The sequence below is a fragment of the Falco rusticolus genome, chromosome 1 (genome assembly GCF_015220075.1).
Source record: "Falco rusticolus isolate bFalRus1 chromosome 1, bFalRus1.pri, whole genome shotgun sequence".
Lineage (NCBI taxonomy): Eukaryota > Metazoa > Chordata > Aves > Falconiformes > Falconidae > Falco > Falco rusticolus.
In genome coordinates this window covers 31,077,878-31,097,932 of record NC_051187.1, presented here as the reverse complement: position 1 = coordinate 31,097,932, position 20,055 = coordinate 31,077,878, and the positions used below count along the sequence as shown (strand labels likewise).

General features: G+C 52.0%; 1 protein-coding gene across 8 annotated transcripts; it reads left to right on the top strand.

The window, feature by feature from the left end:
- Window positions 1-76: 76 nt before the first annotated feature.
- On the top strand, window positions 77-19,279 carry CAMKK2 (calcium/calmodulin dependent protein kinase kinase 2). 8 transcript variants are annotated; one of them, XM_037375441.1, is made up of 18 exons: window positions 77-590; window positions 6,128-6,248; window positions 6,693-7,176; window positions 7,903-7,950; window positions 8,357-8,410; window positions 8,568-8,619; window positions 8,712-8,845; window positions 9,493-9,529; window positions 10,344-10,365; window positions 10,657-10,745; window positions 10,990-11,189; window positions 11,280-11,333; window positions 11,801-11,874; window positions 12,403-12,490; window positions 12,738-12,833; window positions 13,390-13,518; window positions 15,444-15,544; window positions 15,931-19,279. In XM_037375441.1, exons 3-18 carry the CDS (start codon window positions 6,742-6,744, stop codon window positions 16,004-16,006), a joined length of 1,689 nt encoding a protein of 562 aa, XP_037231338.1. In that variant the 5' UTR covers window positions 77-590; window positions 6,128-6,248; window positions 6,693-6,741; the 3' UTR covers window positions 16,007-19,279. The 8 variants fall into 8 exon arrangements, with proteins under 8 accessions (XP_037231338.1, XP_037231340.1, XP_037231341.1 ...); XM_037375443.1 differs by lacking the exon at window positions 77-590 and adding an exon at window positions 864-1,026; XM_037375444.1 differs by lacking the exon at window positions 77-590 and adding an exon at window positions 1,290-1,380.
- The last annotated feature ends 776 nt before the right edge of the window (window positions 19,280-20,055 follow it).

Sequence of the window (20,055 nt, the reverse complement as noted above, 5' to 3'; positions counted from 1 at the left end):
TTGTTGTCACATGTGGCCTTGAGCAGAGTGGCTGAGGAGACCAAAGAGCACTAAACAAAAGTCCCAGCCCGGCTGAAATGTTTTTATTGTGTATGTTCTCCCGTAGGCCCTGCATATAACTTACCTGCTCTGGTTTTATGGGTGAATAAATGAAGATCGCAGCTAACGGTATCTGATATGCCGCTGTTGACTTCTAGCAATGAGATCCTCGTTTTGGAAGAAAAAATAATTTTGGATGTAGTGTGGGATTTCAAGACAGATGGGATTGCACTTTGTGGGTGTAAACCTTTTGTGGGTGAACCTTGGGGCCAGGGGTGCCAGTCCTTTCACCTTGGGACAACATAAAAGCTGAACATCGTTGGTGTAAGTGCTCGGAGATACCTTGCCAGGAAGCGCTAGATTAAGCCGTGGCGCTGTTAGCAACCAGAAAGCAAAACCAGACCTAAACCTGGCTCCTCTGGAGCCCAGCCGGGTAAGGCAGGAAGAGAATGTCAAGATTTCAGAAAACACTAAGATGTGGTTGAAACAAGGGTCGTCCAGTGCTAGTTTATGCATCCCGTTAATCAGCGTTGCAAGGCGGCTGTTGGCAGGTAAGTGCTTTGATTTTAAAATAGTATTTAAAATAAATAATAATTTAAAAAGTAGATTTTAAGAAGTCTCCTAACAGTGAAGAGTAACCCAGCGAGGTGGGAATGATGGTTTTGGTGGCTCGCCCCCGCTCAGCTATGTTTTATCAGCGCTGAGGAGTTCAATCCATAAAACATTTGGAGCACCTACGATTTCACCAGAGGTGCATAAAACCTGATTTCTAGAGTGGCTCTGAAGATCCTGGTCAGAATAGCAGCGTTTATCCATAAAGCTCCCACGGGAGCATGGCTCTGCTCCGGGGAGTTGTACAAATGGGTATGTGGTGCCCACAAGTGCATCTTCACGCAAACTGAGGAGGAGGGTTTGTGCCGGCGTGGCGTTCGCGTGGGCTCAAGGTTGAAGCTGTTGCTCCGTGTGGAGTCGATCAGAAAACTGCAGGTGAGCTCAAAGTGGGGATGGTGGTGGATGGGGATGTGCTCAATGTGACAAACTGAACGAGGAGCACAGACAAAGCAAGAGAGATGGTCCCCAAAGGCTGATGCCGGGCGGGGAGGTAAAGGCCGTGTCTGAGTGGGAGTGTTGCCTCTGTCCCCGCACTGCAGAGCTGCGGCTCGGTGGCGGTGATGGCCCAGTGATGGCCGCGGTGGCCCAGTGGTGGCTGCAGTGCCATTTCCAACCAACCGGTTTCTAAACCCCCCTTTAGGCGATGGTTTCAGAGGTGTCGGGCAACCAGCTGGAGCCGATGCAGGTCACCCAGTTTGGCCCCAGTTGACCCCACTCCGGAAATTGAGGGTGTGTACGAGGGCAGGGGGCCGAGCCCCAGCGGGGGGATGCTGCGGGCTGTGTCCCTCAGAGGGTGGGATGCGGGGGATGCTGCGGGTTGTGTCCCTCGGGGTTTGGGGGGGGCAGGATGTGGGCTCCCACAGTGGGACCCCCCGGGCAGGGGCGTTGCAGCCCGCGGCTGCGCTACGGGTCGAGGTGGGGCAGCGCAGCTCGCCGGAGGGGGAGGGAAAATGCACACGAAAAATTGGTGTATATATATATAAATTATATATAAAAATAAAAAAAAAAAACCACCCGAAAGAAGGGCTTATGGGGGGGTGGGCGGGAGGATGCTGCTGCCCGGGGGGAAACCTCCCCTTCCCTGGGGCGGAGCGGGGCCTCCCTCCCTCCCTCCTCCTTCCCTCCTCCCTCCCTCCTTCCCTCCCTGCCCCCCCCCTCCCTCGCTGCCGCCGCCGGAGCGGAACCGAAAGCGAAGGCGGCGCCGTGCGGCCGCGGGTGGCCCAGCGCGCCGGGGGCTGCGGGGGCTGCGGGTTCCCCCCCCCTCCCGCCGGCGGAGCGGCGCGTCCCGCCAGGTCGGTGCCGCGGGGGCGGACGGGGGGGCCCGGCCGGGGGCAGCTCCCGCGGCTGCGGAGACAAAGCCGCGCCCGGAGGGACCGGCCGGCGGCGGGCGTGGGCGGCGGGGCCGGGGATGCCCTGGAGCAGGTACCGGCGCCTCCTCAAGCGGGGCTTTCCCGGCGGGCTGGCCGCCGGCCCGGGCAGGGATTTGGGCGGGGAGGGGTAGGATCGGGGCTGGTGGTTCCCCAGCCCGCTGCGGGGAGCTGCGCGGAGGCCGGCCGGGCCCGGCAGGAATCCCTCCATCCATCCATCCCTCCATCCATCCATCCCTCCATCCCTGCGGCCGCCCGCGCGCGCCGGTGGTACCCGGCGGGCTGGCAGCATCGCAGGCGCGGGGGGGGACACAGGCTAGTGGCCGGCCCCGCCACACCGGGTGTCCCGCAGACCCCACGGGGCTCCTGCCCGAGGAGGGGAGGGCTCGGAGCTGGGGGACTGGGGTGAGTTAGGCCGTGGGGCTGGGAAAAGGAGGGGAGCTTTAAGGTCAAGAGGCAAGAGAGAGGCCAGAAGATGGAGGGGATGGAGCTGGTGGAGTGATGGTGTACAGGGGACAGGTCCCGTTAGGAAAAGCCACATGCTGGGTCGCTGCGAGGGACCCAGCGTGGTTAGGAGGTGGGACGCGGCCACCACGTGCATGACACGGAGGAGCACTGTGAAGGTGACGGTAAAGACCAAAAGCAGGTGCAGGCTGATCGTAGGAAGCGGGTGCAATGGAGCCGTGGGCTGACCAAGCGGCTGTGCAGTGTGACAGGAGAAGAAACCATCCCTGGGGACAGGAGCAGGTTGTCCTTAGGGCCTTAGGACCATGCTGGGGAGGGGACTGGACGTGCGGTGGCTGTGGGCACTGGAGCTGCCTTCAGGGCCCCTGACTGGAGTGGCAGCCCTTCTGGGGGAAGGAGCCCTGACCCTCTCCATGAGCACTTTGTTTTGGGAAAAACAGCCACTAAAACCTGAGAGCCCATCCCTGAGAGCGCTGCAAGGGGGGGCTGAGTGCTGTTCTGAGGAAGGCGCAGTTATCAGATCGCGGAGGTAATTGGGAGGAGGTTTTGCTTTCAACTCAGCCCTAATGTCTTTTAAGTGGTGTTCACAAAGCACAGAACCACTCCGTTTCCACTTTCATGGGCATCACAGGCTGGAGCCGATTCCTGGAGAGCCAGGAGCCACTTGCCAGCGCTGGACAAGGTGATGGTGGTGCCCTGAGCTCATCCCGGCCTGTGCTCAATGCTGTGCCCGGAGCTTACACTCCCTTTGGGATGCTCATTATATGTTACTTTAAGCAGTATTAGGTAGTATCATCAAGATTATAAAAAATCTTGGTAAAAATGTTTTTTCACTCCTATTGAAACCTCCCACAGGGTTTCTCATGCTGTTACAATGCTATCAGCCCAGCTTTCCATTTTTTCCCCACTTCTTTCTAATCCCTGTGTTGGATGGGCCAGGCAGCGCAGGAGGCTCTTCCATTCACCCTGGGGGCAATGGGAAGCTTTGCTGCTCGGGCACAGGGACCCAGCACAGATGGGGGCTGGGTGCCAGTTTCCAGTATCTCGTTATTTTGGGTGTCCTCTGACTTCTAGAGAAGCTGCTGAGAGATTTTTTTCCATTAAAAGTCAGGCGGGGATGCATATGGTCTTTGTATATTACAGTGACTAATATATTTCTGGCAAGGTCTGCGCTTGCCCGTAGGAAGGGAAACTGTGATCGATGCCCCCGTTGCTGCAGATGACACCGCTCTTGGCACTGGTGCTTCCACTGCTGACCGTGACCAGGGAAAGCAAAATAGCCACTGGACTCTGCCCAGCACGAGCCGATAACAGCCCCCCTGCACTGGCCCAGTTAACTTTTAACCACAGACCATCGGTGGCAGTGGGGGGAGGATCCTCTGCAAGTAAAATCAGCCTTGCACCTGCGTAGAGAAAGAGCTCCAGGGAGGGAAGGACAGGCCAATGTGTCTGCACCCTCTGATTTAAATCTGAGCAGCCAGTGCTGGCTGTGAGGTTTCATCCTTTGCACCCTCTGAAATCAGTCGGTGCATTCCCAGCCAGAGGTGGCCGCATCCCAGCAGGGACCAGGCAGGGACCACACGCCCACAGCAGAGCTGGTGCAAAAGGAGGGGGCTGTAAAAATCACTTCACCCTCGCGGGGGCTGATTTCACTCCCATTCGTTTTTGCTAAGCCACGTGGACACTGAGAGAGAGAGCCACTGCCAGGGTTTCACAGACCTCTTTTCATTTTAATATCCTTCTCCTTGCTGAATTAGATGCGAGACTGATTGCTTCGATAATCCTGCCGCAGCCGCTATGGGTTATATATGGATTGCAGCCAAAAGCTGTGCCGATAAATCATTCCTATACACTAGGCTGTTATATTTCCTGAGGATTTTGTGGGCATGTGCTGCTCGCTTTTACATAAGGATCTGCTAGAGCTCACACCAGAATGCGCCAGTTTTCCCTGGGCAAGGACCTGGGTGGGTTGGTGAAACCAAAGCCCCTGGGCTGTATTTTCATTCTTTGGGTTTATTTCCCACATTCTAGCTATTTTAGTTTTTCCTCTGGCTGGGAATACAGCTGTTCTCCTCCTCTCAGCCTCCCCGTGTGCTTATTAAGGAGAACTGGCTGCATTATCGTTAGCAGTTATCCCACATCCCTCGGGGCGGTGTTCAACAGTGGGATCCCACTTTTGGGTTTCTCTTGGGGAAGGTACCATCTTGGCTGGCCAAACCCCATGCCCAGCGCCTTTGCACACACACACAAAGAAAAAACCCTTCGATTTTTCACCCCAGCTGATGTCACGAAGGTGCTTGGATGACTTTTAGCCTGTTTACAGAGCTCGGGGAAGCTTGTTTGAATTAATCAGCCTTGATATGTTTATCCTGGTCAAGCCAATTAACTCCCACTGGCCAGGGCATGCTCGGCTCTGAAGTGTGGCCGAGACTTTGTAACTCGATGTTGCTCTAGCCCAGCAAAGATTGGTGTGAACCCTCGGAAATTCAGACGCAGGTGATGCTCTGAGGGCAGGATGGGATGCCTGGCTGTGCTGTGCCACCGCTGGGGACCGGTGCTACAGCCGGTGATGATGCTGGGGTGGCTTCATCCTGGGGCCGCGCTGATGAGCTGCCTTTTTTGGTGTGGCTGCGGTGCACGGTGAGGGTAGAGGGCACGGTGTTCGGCATCGGCTCCGGCTTTGGGGGACAGCTATTTATACGTGCCCACTGGCAGGGCGCCCAAAGCAAGCCAGGCAAACAGCAACTGGCCTCAAAATGTATCCCTGCGGGTTCAGGATGAATTGGGGCGGGGGGGCTGCCTGTTTATTTTAATCCATTGGGGAGTGCATTAAAACACGCCAGTGTAGCCGCCAGCAGCACCGGGACTGGGGGGGCGGGAGAGAATTTTGCAGCCACGATGCCTGAGATGCCCCTGCTTGGCTTGGCTGGCAGCTCCTGGCTCTCTTGCCCGGCAAAGCCCCAGCCAGGAGCAGATCCAGCCCCACGAAACGCAGCGTTTCTGAAATAGTTTGTCCTTGTTGCTGTTCGTCGGCTTATTTATAGCCTTCCCATCCCCTGCCTTTTTCTGCGCCTTGAAGCAGCAAGCGGCACCAGGTCGGCTTTAGCTCCGGGCTGATCCCGCTCAGGCAAAAAAGCTCCGGTTTATAGATTGGTGTTGAAAACAGCAATTAGGCCATTGTGAAGCCTGGAGAAAGGGGGAGATGATTTGATTTCTGTACTTGACCCATAATTTCTGCTGGGCTGATTCAGAGTGGCTGTGCTGCGGGGGCATCGCAGAAACTTCAATGGAGCTGAGTGGAGCTAATTTTATCCGGCCGCCTCGCTGAGGTGTGGGAACCAGGCAGAAAAATGCCTCAAACCTTGCTCCTGCTTCTGGGCTGTTTGTTTCGGGATATTTTTTTGTGCTTGTTTCTGCAGCAACTCATTAACGTAGAAATTAAAACCAGCACCGGTGTCGCAGCAGGGAAGAGCGATGGTTTATAACCAACCAGCCATCGAACTGCCCTGGCTGCTGCAGAGCACCTGTCACATGTGAATTAACACTGTTTTCTCCCCTTTTAAAGTTATTATTTAATGATGTGATTTTTTTAAAGAATTCTTTGTTGCTAACAAAATTGTTTTCTTATTTATCTCGCGGTTCAGGAACCGTATTTTTGCACAGAAGGCTGTAGGGAACCTGGGGCGAGGAAGAGAAATTGCTGGCAATGACGGGCTGCAGGAGGAGGCAGTGAGCCAGGGGGGCTGATCCTGCACCCCATGCTTGGTAAGTGGGTCCCCGTGCCCCTGAGCTGCTTCATTTGGGGGGGTGGGGGGTGGCAGAGATGTGCCCGCTCCGACTGCAGGACTGAGCAGTAAAGCAGGGAACTGAGCTGTATTTTTGCTGGTAGAGTGCAGGGCCGGATCCTGCCCCTGTAAAATGCCCCTTTTGGGGGTGTTTCTGTAGTGGAGGTGCTGGGGTGGTTATTCCCTGGAGGCATTTAAATAAAGGGCGTGGAAGGAGCAGTGGTGGTGGCCTTGGGGCTGAGGCTGGCCCCTGCCAGGGGTCTGCCCCACGGCAGGGTGGGTGCACATCCCGGTGCCATCCTGTGCCACCGCCTTTGGCTTTACCATCCCCTATGGGACGAATAAATTAATCTGCAGAGTAATGACCAGCGGGAGGACATCTGGCTTGCCGAGGGAGCCTGGCTGAGCTGCTCTGTGTTTGCAGGCATGCCCCCCCATCACAGCATGGCCGGGATGAGGCCGTCGGTCGCACCATGCCATCATGCGTCCCCAGCAGCTTGCCCACCCCACGGCCCCTCTGCCGTGATGGAGGCTGCGGCCACCGAGCCCCTGGGGTGCTGCAGGACCCCCCGCCGCTGAGCCCCTGCCACCCCAGCATGGCCTCACTCATTGTGGTGACCGAGTACGACGCGACAGGGAGTGCGAGCGAGGAGGAGATGAACGCGCCCGGTGGCGAGGGTTTCGGGGATGGCCGGGAGCCGAGGGCAAAGCTGCACCTCTCTGGCCGAAAGCTGTCCCTGCAGGAGCGGTCGCAGCCTGCCCACTCACCCGGGGCTGGCGATGGCACCAACGAACGCTTCATCTACCCGTCCCTCCCTTACTCGCCGGTGACGTCCCCGCATTCCTCCCCGCGCCTGCCGCGGCGGCCGACGGTGGAGTCAAACCGCGTGTCCATCACGGGGCTGCAGGTGAGGGGGATGAACACCGCTCCCGCAGTCCTCCTGCCCCCGTCCTCCTGGTTTCACCCTCTCCGTGGCATTGCTTCTTGCTTGTTTTTTTGGGATAAAACCCCACAGAGGTGGTGAGATATCCTGGTCCATCCTGGGCTGGGGGCACAGCCCTCGAGGAGGGGGACCCCGCAGCTCACCGCATTTCATGCCTTTTGCAGATGCCACCAGCTCTCATGGCTGTGTTTCTTGGGGACCTGGCGGCATACCATGATTTTCCTTTTCTCCCCTCCCAAATAAAAAAAGAGAGAAACCTGCTGAGATCTAAAGAGAAAACGGCCCTGCCTGCCCCCAGCCTGCCAGCAAACAGGCAACAAGTGGCTGCTTTGCCCATTAAAAATAAAAATAGTCAATGCCAGGTCACCGGTGTTAAACTCCCCAGGGCTTTCTTGGCCGCTGATCCCCACTGCTGCCTGCCTGCCGTGCGATCTTGTTCCACGTGAGCAGACAATATTGCCTGCCCAGCCGTTAACATTTGTAATTAGCCATCTATAAACACGCCGACGCATGGCCGGGCGGCTGGCGTTTATGGCTCATGGCTCAAAGCTGTCCAGCCCCGAGCGAGCGCCCGGGCAGAGCGGAGTAGGGGGTGAGTTTGCAGAGAAAGTTTTGCTGGAGATGTAAGAGGAGGAGAGCAAACGCTAGTGGTTTCGTGGCTCTTCTCCGACCGCCCCTCTCTCCCCGCAGGACTGTGTGCAGCTCAACCAGTACAAGCTGAAGGATGAGATTGGGAAGGTGAGCGTTGGCCGGGTTTGGGGTGGGATGGGGCGACTGAGGGTAGCAGGGCAGTGGGCTCACTTTTGCTTTCCAGCTGGTGAGGCGGCACATTCAGCCACTTGCCACAGCAACTTGGCCAGCTCCTCGCTGCGACGCCAGTCTCTTCTGGGTGGTGCTGATTGAATTGAATTTTTTTTAATTATCATTAATTTTCACCATTCCCCCTCCCTCCCATGAAATGGGGCATTTGAAGCCTTTCTTTGCCAGCAGTGTGATGCCAGACTGTATGCCCCGCTCCTCCCAGCATCGCCCACCAGCTCGGGGATCCGGGTGGGGCTGGGTTTGGGAACAAGCCCGGTTTGGTGCTCTGGGGGTTTTTTTGGGCTGTCCCTAACTGGTCCCCCATGGCTGTGCCCCTCCATAGGGCTCCTATGGGGTGGTGAAGCTGGCCTACAACGAAGACGATAACACCTACTATGTGAGTAGCACTCGGCCTCGGAGCTCACAGTGGAGGGGGTGGGATGGGGATGGATCCCCTCTGCTGACTCCCTGCCCAGCTCCCTGCTGGCCCCATTCTGCTGGCCCCATTTTATCCTTGATTTGCCCCAAATCCCACATTTTTTCCCCTCTTTCAGGCAATGAAGGTTCTTTCAAAAAAGAAGCTGATGAGACAGGCAGGCTTCCCCCGTAAGTGGCACCAAAGCTTTAGGGTGGGGGATGCTTTGGGGACCACGGGGGCTCATTCCCGACTGGACACCCCGTCTTTCCCTTTCCCACAGGCCGCCCACCGCCCCGCGGGGCCAAAGCTGCCTCCGAGGGCTGCCTGCAGCCCAAGGGGCCCATCGAGCAGGTCTACCAGGAGATCGCCATCCTGAAGAAGCTGGACCACCCCAACGTGGTGAAGCTGGTGGAGGTGAGCACCAGGCAGCCCCTTTCCAAACACCAGCCCGAGTGTGCAGGAGCCTGGATGCTGCTGGGATGGGTGGAGGGGAGCGACCACAGCAGGGCTGGGTTGGCCGTGGCAGGTTCTGCCTATGGGAGACTTGTGCTTTCCCTGGTTTAAAAGGTTTTTCATTCCCACCTCCCAGAAGAGGATTTTTTGGCTTCCTTGCCCAGAAAGGGAAATGCAGAAAAATGTTGTTTCCTTGGAAGAAACAAGTGCTCAGATGGGGTCTGGGGAGGAACTGGTGTTTCTGCGAGCTCTGCGGTACAGCCGCTCTGCCCTCCGCCCACTGCCTGCATGAAACGGTCCAAAAATCAAGAACTAAGGATGCGCAGGCTGGAGTTTATTTGGATCATGAGTCAGATGATGCTTCCTGTGTGTTTTAAATATTTACTTCCTTGAAGTACAGCTATATCTCTGTCCTCTTTTTTCCCCCACCCCTTGTGGGTAGAAGCTTGGAGATTCGCAGACCTCGCTGGTGGTGCAGATGGTGCAGGACTGAGACAGCTGCTATATAAAAAATCATAGAATCATTTAGGTTGGAAAAGATCTTTCACAATGTTTAATTTGCAAGGGGTTTTGGTGCTGTTTAACTGCCTTTCTGATTCTTTCGGCAGGTCCTGGATGACCCCAGCGAGGACCACCTGTACATGGGTAACTGCCCACTGCTCTGTGGCGCTCATGGGGTGTCAGCAGGATGGGAGTTTGCTGGGGAAAAGGGTTCCCCCCATGTTTTGGGGTGTCTGTGTGTGGGGTTGAGTCTCTGCTCTGGAACAGGTGTGGCCTGCATGTGCTGGAGGAGCAACTCCCTTCTAATGGTCGGAGCAAGTGGGATCCATTCCAGGTTCAGAGAGGAGACAGGAGTGCTTTATAGCACTTTATAGGCTTTAATTCAACATCAGCACATGCTTTGCCATGAAAGGCACCAGCATTTATGTTCTCAGCTTTGAAGCCAGGCTGCTAGAAAGTAGCTTTATTTCTTTGGCTTTGAGAACAAGGCACATGTTAATTATCCATGGTATGGATGAGCCGCTTCCCAACCTGGCTTGCAGACGGCAGTGGCTTGCTTGATGTAAATACACACACTTTTGGAGGAGGCATTTCTCTTGCATCGTTTATGTTCAGCCTGTACTAGAGAAGGAGTGTGCGATACCGTCATGGCCAAGCACGGAGTGGGGGCTTGGCTATGGTTTCACAGGCAAACTGAGGGGTTTGGGGTGCCGGGGAGGGGGGGCACTTCATGATGCTGAAGCTGCAGCACTGAGAAGGTAGTTGGTACCATCCCCTTAACTAAAAATGGGAGCAACCAAAATGCAATGTGCCTTGCATAAGATGGCATCTCCTTTTTTAAAAAATATATTATTTTTAGAATGTTTGTCATTAAAATAATGGCTTTTGTGCTGAGACTGTGCTCGCAGGAGCTCCAACCTGTAAGTGATCTGTAATCACCTTCTCTTTTGTGTTTCAGTGTTTGAACTGGTGAAGCAAGGGTGAGTATTGAACTCCAGATCTAAACCTCCTAAAGCATGACCGTGAGATGGGTTTGTGGGTGGCACAGCTCGGCCACCTGAGGCGGGCACGGGACGCAGAGGCAATGAGGAGATTCATGGTGGGTCTCCCAGGGTTTGGGTAGCATCTACCCAATCTAGTGGCAGTTGTGTACACCCTGTATGTGCCTGCATTTGGGGCTGCATGCTGGTGCCAGCCAGTGCCAAAGCCTCTGGGACAGGTTTCGACACATCTGGATGGGGAACGAGGTCTGTTCTCTCTTGCCTTTGCAGCCCCGTGATGGAAATCCCAACGCTGAAACCTCTTAGTGAGGACCAGGCTCGGTTCTACTTCCAGGATCTGATCAAGGGCATTGAATACTGTAAGTATCTGTGCAAAAAAGTTGGGATTTCTCTCTTTTTTTTTTTTTTTTTAAACACCTGGGGCTGGACTTTCTGCTGCTGTACAGTGCCATTTCTGGTGGCTCATGCTATTGCACAGAGGTTTTTGAAGCTGGGGCTGGTGGTGATGTTAGCAGAAAGGCTTAGAGCCATGCAGGGGCTTTGTGGCTCCTTTGCTGCAGACTGACGGCGCTGCTGAATCGCTGTTTTTTCCTTTGGCTGCAGTGCACTATCAAAAGATAATCCACCGGGATATTAAACCTTCCAACCTCCTTGTGGGGGAAGACGGGCACATCAAGATTGCTGACTTTGGAGTGAGCAATGAGTTCAAGGGAGCTGATGCCCTTTTAACCAACACAGTGGGTACCCCCGCCTTCATGGCCCCAGAGACACTCTCAGAAACCAGGAAAATCTTCTCTGGAAAGGTATTTAATAGCAACTTGAGGGTTTTCAGATGAATCTTCCTTGTACACAATGTCCATTGCAGATCTAACTATGCTTTCTTCGCTCTGCAGGCTTTGGATGTCTGGGCCATGGGGATCACACTGTACTGCTTCGTGTTTGGGCAGGTGATGAGATTGAATTGTTGGTGCTGTTGGTGGTTAGGGGGGGTTGGTGTGTGCCTCCACATGCCAGGAACGTGGTGGGATTTGCACCCTGCCCCCCTGTTTGAGCAGTTGGGTAATGCCAAGAGGAGATGGGGATGTGTGGGTGGAAATGGGAAACCTCTGCCTGTCCACAGAGCGGGTGCAGCCAGAACGTCCGTGTTTCTCTTTTTCCCTGGGGAAAAAATTCTGTCCCTGGCCAGATTTTTTTAAGAAAGGAGCTGTTGTAGTAATTTGGTCATTCTTAGTCAATTTTCTTTTCATTGTGTTTCAAAGAAGACGTTGATATAACAGGAAATCTTCTGGTATTTCCCTGTAATTGGGTCCTTGCTCTTTCAGACCCTGTGAGATCCCCATGCTGGACTGAAGCCCCATTGCCGCTTCTTAACAGAGGTTGTTGCTTTTCTCATTGCTCTTTTTCTTCACGGCAGTGCCCTTTTATGGATGAAAGGATCCTGAGTTTACACAATAAAATCAAGACCCAAACGCTGGAGTTCCCAGACCAGTAAGTACTCAATCCCCCCACCGAGCCCCCAGCCTTTATTTAAAAGCTCATTTGAGCCATTTCTCAAGCGCTGCCTGGGTGGGGCTGGATCTGCTTGGCTGTGGTTTTGCAAAACTCAGTCTCTGAGCCCTTCTGTTGGCCCTCTGCCCCAGAAAACTTCCTTTGTATTAAACATGAAGGCAACATCTCTTGGTTTGCAGCTGCCAGAGAAGGAGCATTTGAAATTGAAGAGTTGCTGCCTGTTGGCTTTTCGCCTGGGTGGAGCAGCCCTGTACACATGGCATCACACTTCGGATTGCCCAAGAAGGGGATATTTTGCTTCCCTGGGGAGATTGGGGAGGAAACCTGGATTTTGGGTTTTTTTTGGGTTGTGCACCTGGGTGCACAAGTACCCGGAGCTGCATCCTTGCCAGGGCTGGGGTCCAGCCTCAGCCCGCATGGGAAAGCCCACGGTGGCTGGCACTGGGGTGAGGAAAGTGGGCAGCATCCATCCCCTTCCCCATCTCATCTCCCCTCTCCTTTCCTCAGGCCAGAAGTTACAGACTTCTTGAAGGATTTGATTACACGGATGCTGGATAAAAATCCTGAATCTAGGATTTCGGTCCCAGAAATCAAGGTACTGACCCAACCCCCTGGTGTTGGCTGTGGATTCTCTTCTGTTGGGTTCTCCTTGCTCGGCTTTTTTTGGGAGTCAGTTTGATCGCGCCAGGCTAGGTCCTCCCCCTGTGCCCAGGGCCCCTGGGCAGGTAAGTCCCAGCTCCTTCCCCTGCTCCGGGACCTGCTCAGCTTTGGGACCTTTGGTGCCTACAAGAAGTCACAGGCAAAAGGAAATCCCCTGAGTACAGTATTTCCTCTGCTACCAGGAAAGTACTGTGCAACAGCCTTTCGCAGGAGATTTCTGGTCCTCCGCCCCTGTGGGAGCCTGGAAGGGGCGAGAAGCTGAGAAAATGGAGACTAAGGTAGGGGGAAAGGATTGCGGGGGAATTGCTGAACCGTTTTGTGCTCCTCCGGCAGCTGCCCAAGATGCCAGGTGTGTGGGCAAGGAGAAAGAGGAGTTTCTGCCTTCTGTCATGGATTAATCCAGGTCCCAGGCTAGGGCTCGGTGGGTCTCCCCATCACTGCTGCTCATATGTATGGTCTGGAATAAATCACTCCTGCCTCTTGGTGCTGTCTCATCTGTAAGATGAGAATGAAAACAGGGCATCTTCCCTAAAACCCGGATGAGATGGCCAGTGCTGTAGGTCACCAAGATGATTGCTCAGCTGTGTAGATGGGGCCAGCACTGGCTCCGAGTGAGCCACACCATGGCATTTTCTGCTCCGGGCTGAGATGTTCCTGGCGGCGCCAGGGTGAGCTGGCTCGCTGGCAAGATGACATGTCTCTCCCCTGCTCCCTGGTACTTCAGGAGCACATAGGGGCCATAGCTTGGGCAAGGAGATGCGTTTGCCAGGCTTGTGTTGTTTGAGTTACGAAAAAGAGGAAATCGTTCCTGACAGGCTGTGTTATTAATTGAAGTTGCACCCTTGGGTCACCAAGAACGGAGCGGAGCTGCTGCCCACGGAGGATGAGAACTGCACCCTCGTTGAGGTGACGGAGGAGGAGGTGGAAAATTCGGTCAAGCACATCCCCAGCCTGGCCACCGTGGTGAGTACAGGGGAGGTGATGGTCTGTGGACACACACTGGGGTCCACGCTGCCTCCCGAGGCAGTCCTGAACAGCTGGAGGTTGCTGCTGAAGGGCAAAAGCATTGGGCAGGAGGGGAGCAAAGACGTTCCCTCTCTTGGAAACAATCACTGCAAGACTGGGTCTCAGCACCTCGCTGGAGGGGGAGTGCACCCCCCTGCAGCGTGGGGGAATATTTCAGAGTGGTCTCAAAGGGACCCACGAGCAGTCTCCACGCTTGAGCTGGCTGCCTAAATATCACTGTATTTGCTCAGGGCAAAAAAGCATTTAATCCAGGACTTGCCTGCAGCCAGGAGTGGGTGTTCTGGCCAGGCACGAGGAGCTCCTGTCCTGCTCTGCCCATCTGGCCATAGGGGCTGCGGGAGCTTCCCAGGATGGAGATTTTATCTGGGCCACAGCGTGTGCCAGCCCCCACCTGGAGCTATTCTTGGTGAATTAATCTCATCTCTTTTCAAGCTTATATTTTTATTCTCTGCAACCCACTGCAGTGGTGAGAACCACAGTGTAACCCTGCCCTGTGGGTAAAGTGAAATCCTTTTGGGTTTTGAGCATGATGATTTATTTGCTAGCACTTACGCTAGGAGAAATAGCACGCGATCATTTGCAGTTCCCTGGCATGGTGTTATCTGCCTGTGATTTTTTTGAAGTCCAGGTCTCCCTTTGAAGCCCCTTTTTGTGTCTCATGGCTGTGCCCACTTCTGGCCCCATTTCTAGAGCTCTCTCCCATTATCATACCCTGCAGAAGTCTCTTCAATTGTGGATACTTTAATATGCAAATGTGCCTTGCACTGCTCAGGCTAAAAGAGCAGATCTTGCTCTAAAGGGATCACCATTGATGAGGGGGTTTCCCCCTTCTTTTCAGAGGTGACTTGCTGCCATGCAGCAGAGAACGGCTCAGTGCTCCTGGCTCTGTTTGAAAATCCAGGTGTATTTAACACAGTTCAGGGCACATGAACTTTTACTGTCACTCTTGGTTCTTAAATAAGCCAACACCTCCAGGCAGATCTTGTATTTTCCCATTTGCATTTGTTCTTCAAAATTACCCTCCAGTGCCTGATCTTTGTGCATCCACCTGCAGGCATTAACACTCGAGTATGAGGTTCACGTGGCTTCAGCTCTCACGTAAAATGCCTTTCCCCACGGGACCTTGCTGCCATGGGCATTTCAGACATGTAAGGGCTCTCGGTGCGCCACGTGAGCAGATAAATGAGGCACAGAGGGATGAGAAGCGATATAAAATGATGCCGGAGGTCCCCAGAGCAGGATGTAGATGCCAAGGCAGGGTCAAGTGCTGCTCATGCTGTTCTCTGCTCCCATCAGCAAAATAAGTTGGGAGATGCTTGGAAAGAGCCCCAACACTTGCTCTGTACACAGCAGTCTCCAATTGCAGCTGATGCTGGGTAATATTGTATTTTGCAGCCAAAGCTAGACAAACGGCCAATTTTTCACCTTGGTTCTGGTAAATGTTATGGCAAAATTCTGCTTCCTTCTTTCCCTTCTCTTTTTCCATGAATTCTTCTGCCAGGTAATCATGAGGAACTGGGAATTTGCAGGTACTGGATGCAGTAATCAGTAAAACCTGCTTCTGGAGGGGAGAAAATCTTCCCAGGCTTGGTTTTGCTCTCCTTTCCAGCCTTTCGCACCTAGTGTGGCTCTCAGCTGCGTGTTGCACCGTGGGTTTCAGACAAGGATACAGCCCCTGTATGAAACACCTGGAGACTTGTAAACACACTTCCTTCTTCCCTTTTTTTTTTTTTTTTTAAGAAAAGAGAACTTTGACTTGTTTTCACTGGTTTTCTTAATTGCTTGGGCACGAGGGTTGGGTGTTCCTGTTGCTCCTGAATGAAAGAAAAGTGTCCCTGATGAATTCCCATTTGGTCTTGCAGATCTTGGTTAAAACCATGATCCGGAAGCGATCCTTTGGGAACCCGTTTGAGGGGAGCAGGAGGGAAGAGCGGTCGTTGTCTGCCCCCGGGAACCTGCTGCCGTAAGTGTCATCGCCTCACCTCAACCCAAAAGGATATTTGCAGCTTGTGTTAATGCTCTGGAAAATGCTGCAAAGCACAGGAGGATAATCTGAGGAGTTGGGCTTTGAATCTTTTTTGTGGGGCCACGATTGGGGTGTCCACACCCCCTCTGCCTGACCCATAACCACTTTATGGGATGATTTTTATGACGTGGCATATCCTGCTGCTCTGATGGGCTGAAAACCATCTTCTTACGGCAGTTCCAGCCTGTTACAGGGGTGCTGGGGGGAGGTGACATGTGCTCAGGGTCCCAAAGGTCTCGTGGCAGGGAAGGGGCAGATGTTGGTGTCTCGTCTGCTTTGCCTTTCTCTGAGTCCCTCAGCAACTGTTTTATTTCCTTTTAAAGCAGGAAACAAGGCAGTGAAGATAATATGAAATGCAACGACTTGCCCAACGTGGGAGAGGAGGAACTTCTTTCATGAACATCAACTTTATGGTTCTGTTGAGCAACTTGGTCCGGGGCACATAATAAAGTGTGCAGCTGAGGATGAGCGATGTTAACAGAGCCTCCACCAAACACAGCATGACATGGCACTATTTCAGTATAATGCTGGATGTAGAGCTTGCACAGCAGCATGTTATAAGACATCCAACTACTTGTCATAAGCATTGAACATCTCCGATTGCTTGGACTGCTGACTTCAAGTGGGAAAGGCACTGGCTGATAGCAGAGAGGTGAGCTATCGCGTTGAGCAGCAACAGTGCTTTGCAAAAAAACCCAAAAAAGCAAAACCAAACCATCAAACAAAAATGCATTTGGATCTGCTTTGACCTGGGTTTAATGTCAGATAATTTCTGGGGACTAGTGCCAGCGCCCCAGGGGTGTTGTACGCCCATTGCATAGGTGGTGGGCACACACAGAATGGTGAAGCTTCTGCAAAGTGGCATATGTGACAGTAAAACTACACATGCACACTTTGAGAGTTCACGACCTACCAGAAGTAATGTTGCATCTATTTCTCATAGTTCTGGTTTGTTTTTAATTGACGCCTTTTTAACCGCATGGGAACAAGGCAAAAACTCACCTTCTCAGCTTTTTAAAGAATGCCTACCTTTGTGAGCCGAGTTGTATTATACAGCATCTTCGGGGTGTTCAGAAAGGGAGGTTAATTACCTCCTAAGGTAATTAACACCTTTCCTAAGGTGTGACTAGGACTTGGTAAGTTGAGTATTCAGTGTATGAAAGGAAAAGGTATTTAAGGGCTTAAGTTCAGTTTGAACTATTTTTGCTGCAGACATACGAGTGAAAGGTGGTGTTTAGCTGAATGTTTGTTTTGAACAGCAGAGGAAGCACTAACAGCAGTTTGTTTATAAATCTTTTACTTGATCTAGGTAGATATCTTATTAAATATAAAATTCAGGGTAAAATCCTTCACTTCCATGTACATTACATGGTTTACTACAATTAAAAATAATACAACTTACGCTATTTTTTAAGTATAGACTTAGGGCTTGCTTAGAATTTAAGATCTTAATGAAATACTTAGATTAGCTAGTAATTTTCAAAGGAACTTTTGTTTTCCAAACTCTTAATCTGGATTTTGGGGCCAATGCTATGTATTTTTTGCAAGTTCGTTACCAGTAATTTGTGAATGCCTGTGGATCAGAGGCTTGTTAGTAAATTAAGTGTATACCTAATTCATGGATTGTTTCTTATGAAGAGCTCTTTCACCTTCAGTCAGATTACTCTGATTATTTTGTGGTGCTTGTAAAAAATAATAATCTATCGTGTGGTGGGAGAGACTCTGGTGTCCCTTTCCCAAGTTTGCTGTGCTCCGACAAAGCTGGAGAACAGCAGGCTGTGGGTGAGCTGGAGAAGAGTCAGGGTTTGCGTGAGGAAAGGCGTCACGGTAAGTACAGCTGTTTTGTGGATGGAGCCTGGGGCTGGGAGGGAGAAGGTCTGACCTCTTCTCAGCCTGATTTGTTGTGTGACCTTGAGCGAGGCATTTTAAATGATGGTGTACCCAAAAGAGGGGGAGGATTCGAATGTCCCAAGTATGTAAGGGACTGCCAAGGCCTAATTCTTTGCCCTGAGGAAGAAGGTGGCACTGGGAGAGACCCAAGTGTTGTGATTAATGGTAAGATCTCTGCCTGCTAACCCTGGACCGTCCTCCTGTCCTTGATCTCGGGCAGCAGAAGCAGCACGCCGAGGTCCTTGGCCCTGCTGCAGTCAGACCTGGCCTGGTAATTCCTGTTTAGGACAGGTCTTTGTTAAAGCCAGGACAGTGTTAGCAAGTGTGCAGGTGCCTACGCAAACTGTCCCTTACATCTTTTGATCATTTGAAGCAATGCCTCCCCTAAATTGCAATTTATTACCAGAACATTGTTCTGGTGGCCTCTTTCCAAAGCCAGTGATGAAGGCTGCTGGTTTAGGAGCAGTACTATGGAGTTTGGAGCCATAAGACACGCACTGTTTCCCTCCTGTTTTAACCCGAGGCTATGCCAAAGCCCTGCAGCTTCAGCTGTGGGGAAACCAAACAGGTGATGGGTGCCAGCACTACTACAGCTGCCTGCTCCTCCTTTCCTAAACTTTTCATTGTGGAAATGAGTGAGAGTGGGCAGCTTGGTTCTCCTACCCTGTAAATGGACTTGTTCTGGAAAAAAAAAAAAAAGAAAAAGAAAAAGAAAAAAATTGCAAACCATAGGGGATCTGATTATTTGTAGCTGGTGCATAGTAATGTGTGTGGTGTGTTTTTGTTAAAGGTGAGTTGTAGAGATGCTCTGTGCTGCATATCTCTGGTTTGTGATTTGTCAGGTGCCTAGCGAGGCAGTTTACATTTACCAAACAGGCTGGCCAGGTGCAATGCAGCTTCTAACCAGCATAAGCTGTACCAGTTCCTCAGCGCCCAGTCACAGTCACTGGGCCTCAGCTATTATCATAGATCAGTGTCTCGGCTACCACAGGCTACCACGGGCTTGGTTCGTAAGGATCCTAAAGCTCAGCACTTCCCTAAGGCGCCCTCCGGCATGTTTGTCTCAGTGCCAGCTCCAGCAGGGCTGCAGCCAAACGCACATTTCTGAAGGAAATTTGATGTAGGTTGTTCTTGTTGATTAGTTCTGTTGAAAGTATGAAGTGTGGCTGTGTCAGGAAGATCTAGCTAAATGCATGACCTGTTAGAGAAGCTGTACTGTATATAAAAACCCGCTCAGTTCCCTAGCTGCTGTTCCTTAGTAGTAATGCTAGCTTTTTTCTTATAGTGAAGTAAACATTTTGCTTGTGCCTTGGAACTGGGCTATAGCTTGATTTCCCCAACTCCCTTCCTTTCAAGCAAGCCCAGTGCTGATGGTAGGCTTAACGCTGGGTACTAAGCCTTTTTGGCTCTGAAAGCACACAGGAAAGTGCTAAGGGGAAACCAGGCCTCTTGTCCGAGTAGTTTTTCTTGGTGGTCCCCTCTTACCTATCAGGCAATTAATTGATCTGTTTCTTTTCTAAGGTCCTGAACTATTGCTGATTTTTATACTGTTTGTTTAACGACCAAGGCTTGTGTTTCATCCCTACCCCTTTATTATGCATTTAACTTTATCAGGTGTACCAAGTTTAAATACTGTGTATTTACCACTTTTAAACTATATTACCTAAGAAGAAAGGGGAAAAAAACCCCAAACAACTAAGTGTTTTTCCACACAGCTGTTCAAGCTTCTCTGTACAAGTTGAAATAAATGACATGCAACCAAACCCAGAGTTAGTTGATCAAGTGGAACCATTATCCTGTTTGACTGGTCTTTATCAAGTTCCGAGAGTTTGCTCGTTGGAAGAAGAGTCTGAAACCACCTTTCTATGTTAGTGAAGTCTGGTGCTCTACCATTACTGGGGATCTTGGGCTAGGATGAGACCAGAGTGGCTTTTAGCCACTGCATGATCTAAACAGAGCCATTCACATGCATAGCCTGGAGTGCTGACTCTTGGAAAGGCACCGTTTGAGTTGGGACTCAGCTTAATGCTCAGCAGCAGGCAAATAAAGAATAAAAGAGAATGGTAATGCTGTAGCAAACCCACAGCGCTGCTGGAAAAAAGGCAGCAAAGCCCCAGCCAGGATGCTGGAGGTATGGAATAGGTTCCAGTGCTCTGAAACACTAGAAAAGGTTCAGAGAAAGGGAAGAGTTCTACCTCGCGTGCCAGCGTGATCACTAGAGATGCTCAAGGCCATGTGAAGACGAAAGCCAACAAATTCACTTAAGTTAAAGCATGTAAACCCATTAAATGCAGCAGCCCAGATAGAGGGTCTGGGTGTGGTGGTGAAAAGCATGAGAGGTACACCAGGGAATAACAGATCTGTTCTTCTGAGCAGTTGGTACCAGCGTTTGGCTAAGGCTGTGCTAGGCTAACCAACCCTGGCCTCTCACTTGCAAATCTTTTCCCTTGAATAGGGTTTTAAAGCAACAGACAAGGTGTCAGAAGAAGCTGTAGCTGCAGCAGTGCTCTTGCTGGAAGAATCATGCAAAGCAGACAGCAGCAGTGGCTTGGATAGTT

Excerpts from the sequence above, each read along its gene's own strand:
- CAMKK2 (XM_037375441.1), top strand. The coding sequence starts at position 6,742 with ATGCCATCATGCGTCCCCAGCAGCTTGCCCACCCCACGGCCCCTCTGC. Across the intron at positions 12,491-12,737 it reads TTTCGGTCCCAGAAATCAAG|GAAAGTACTGTGCAACAGCC; the intron begins GTACTGACCCAA and ends CTCTGCTACCAG. Across the intron at positions 12,834-13,389 it reads CTGAGAAAATGGAGACTAAG|TTGCACCCTTGGGTCACCAA; the intron begins GTAGGGGGAAAG and ends TATTAATTGAAG.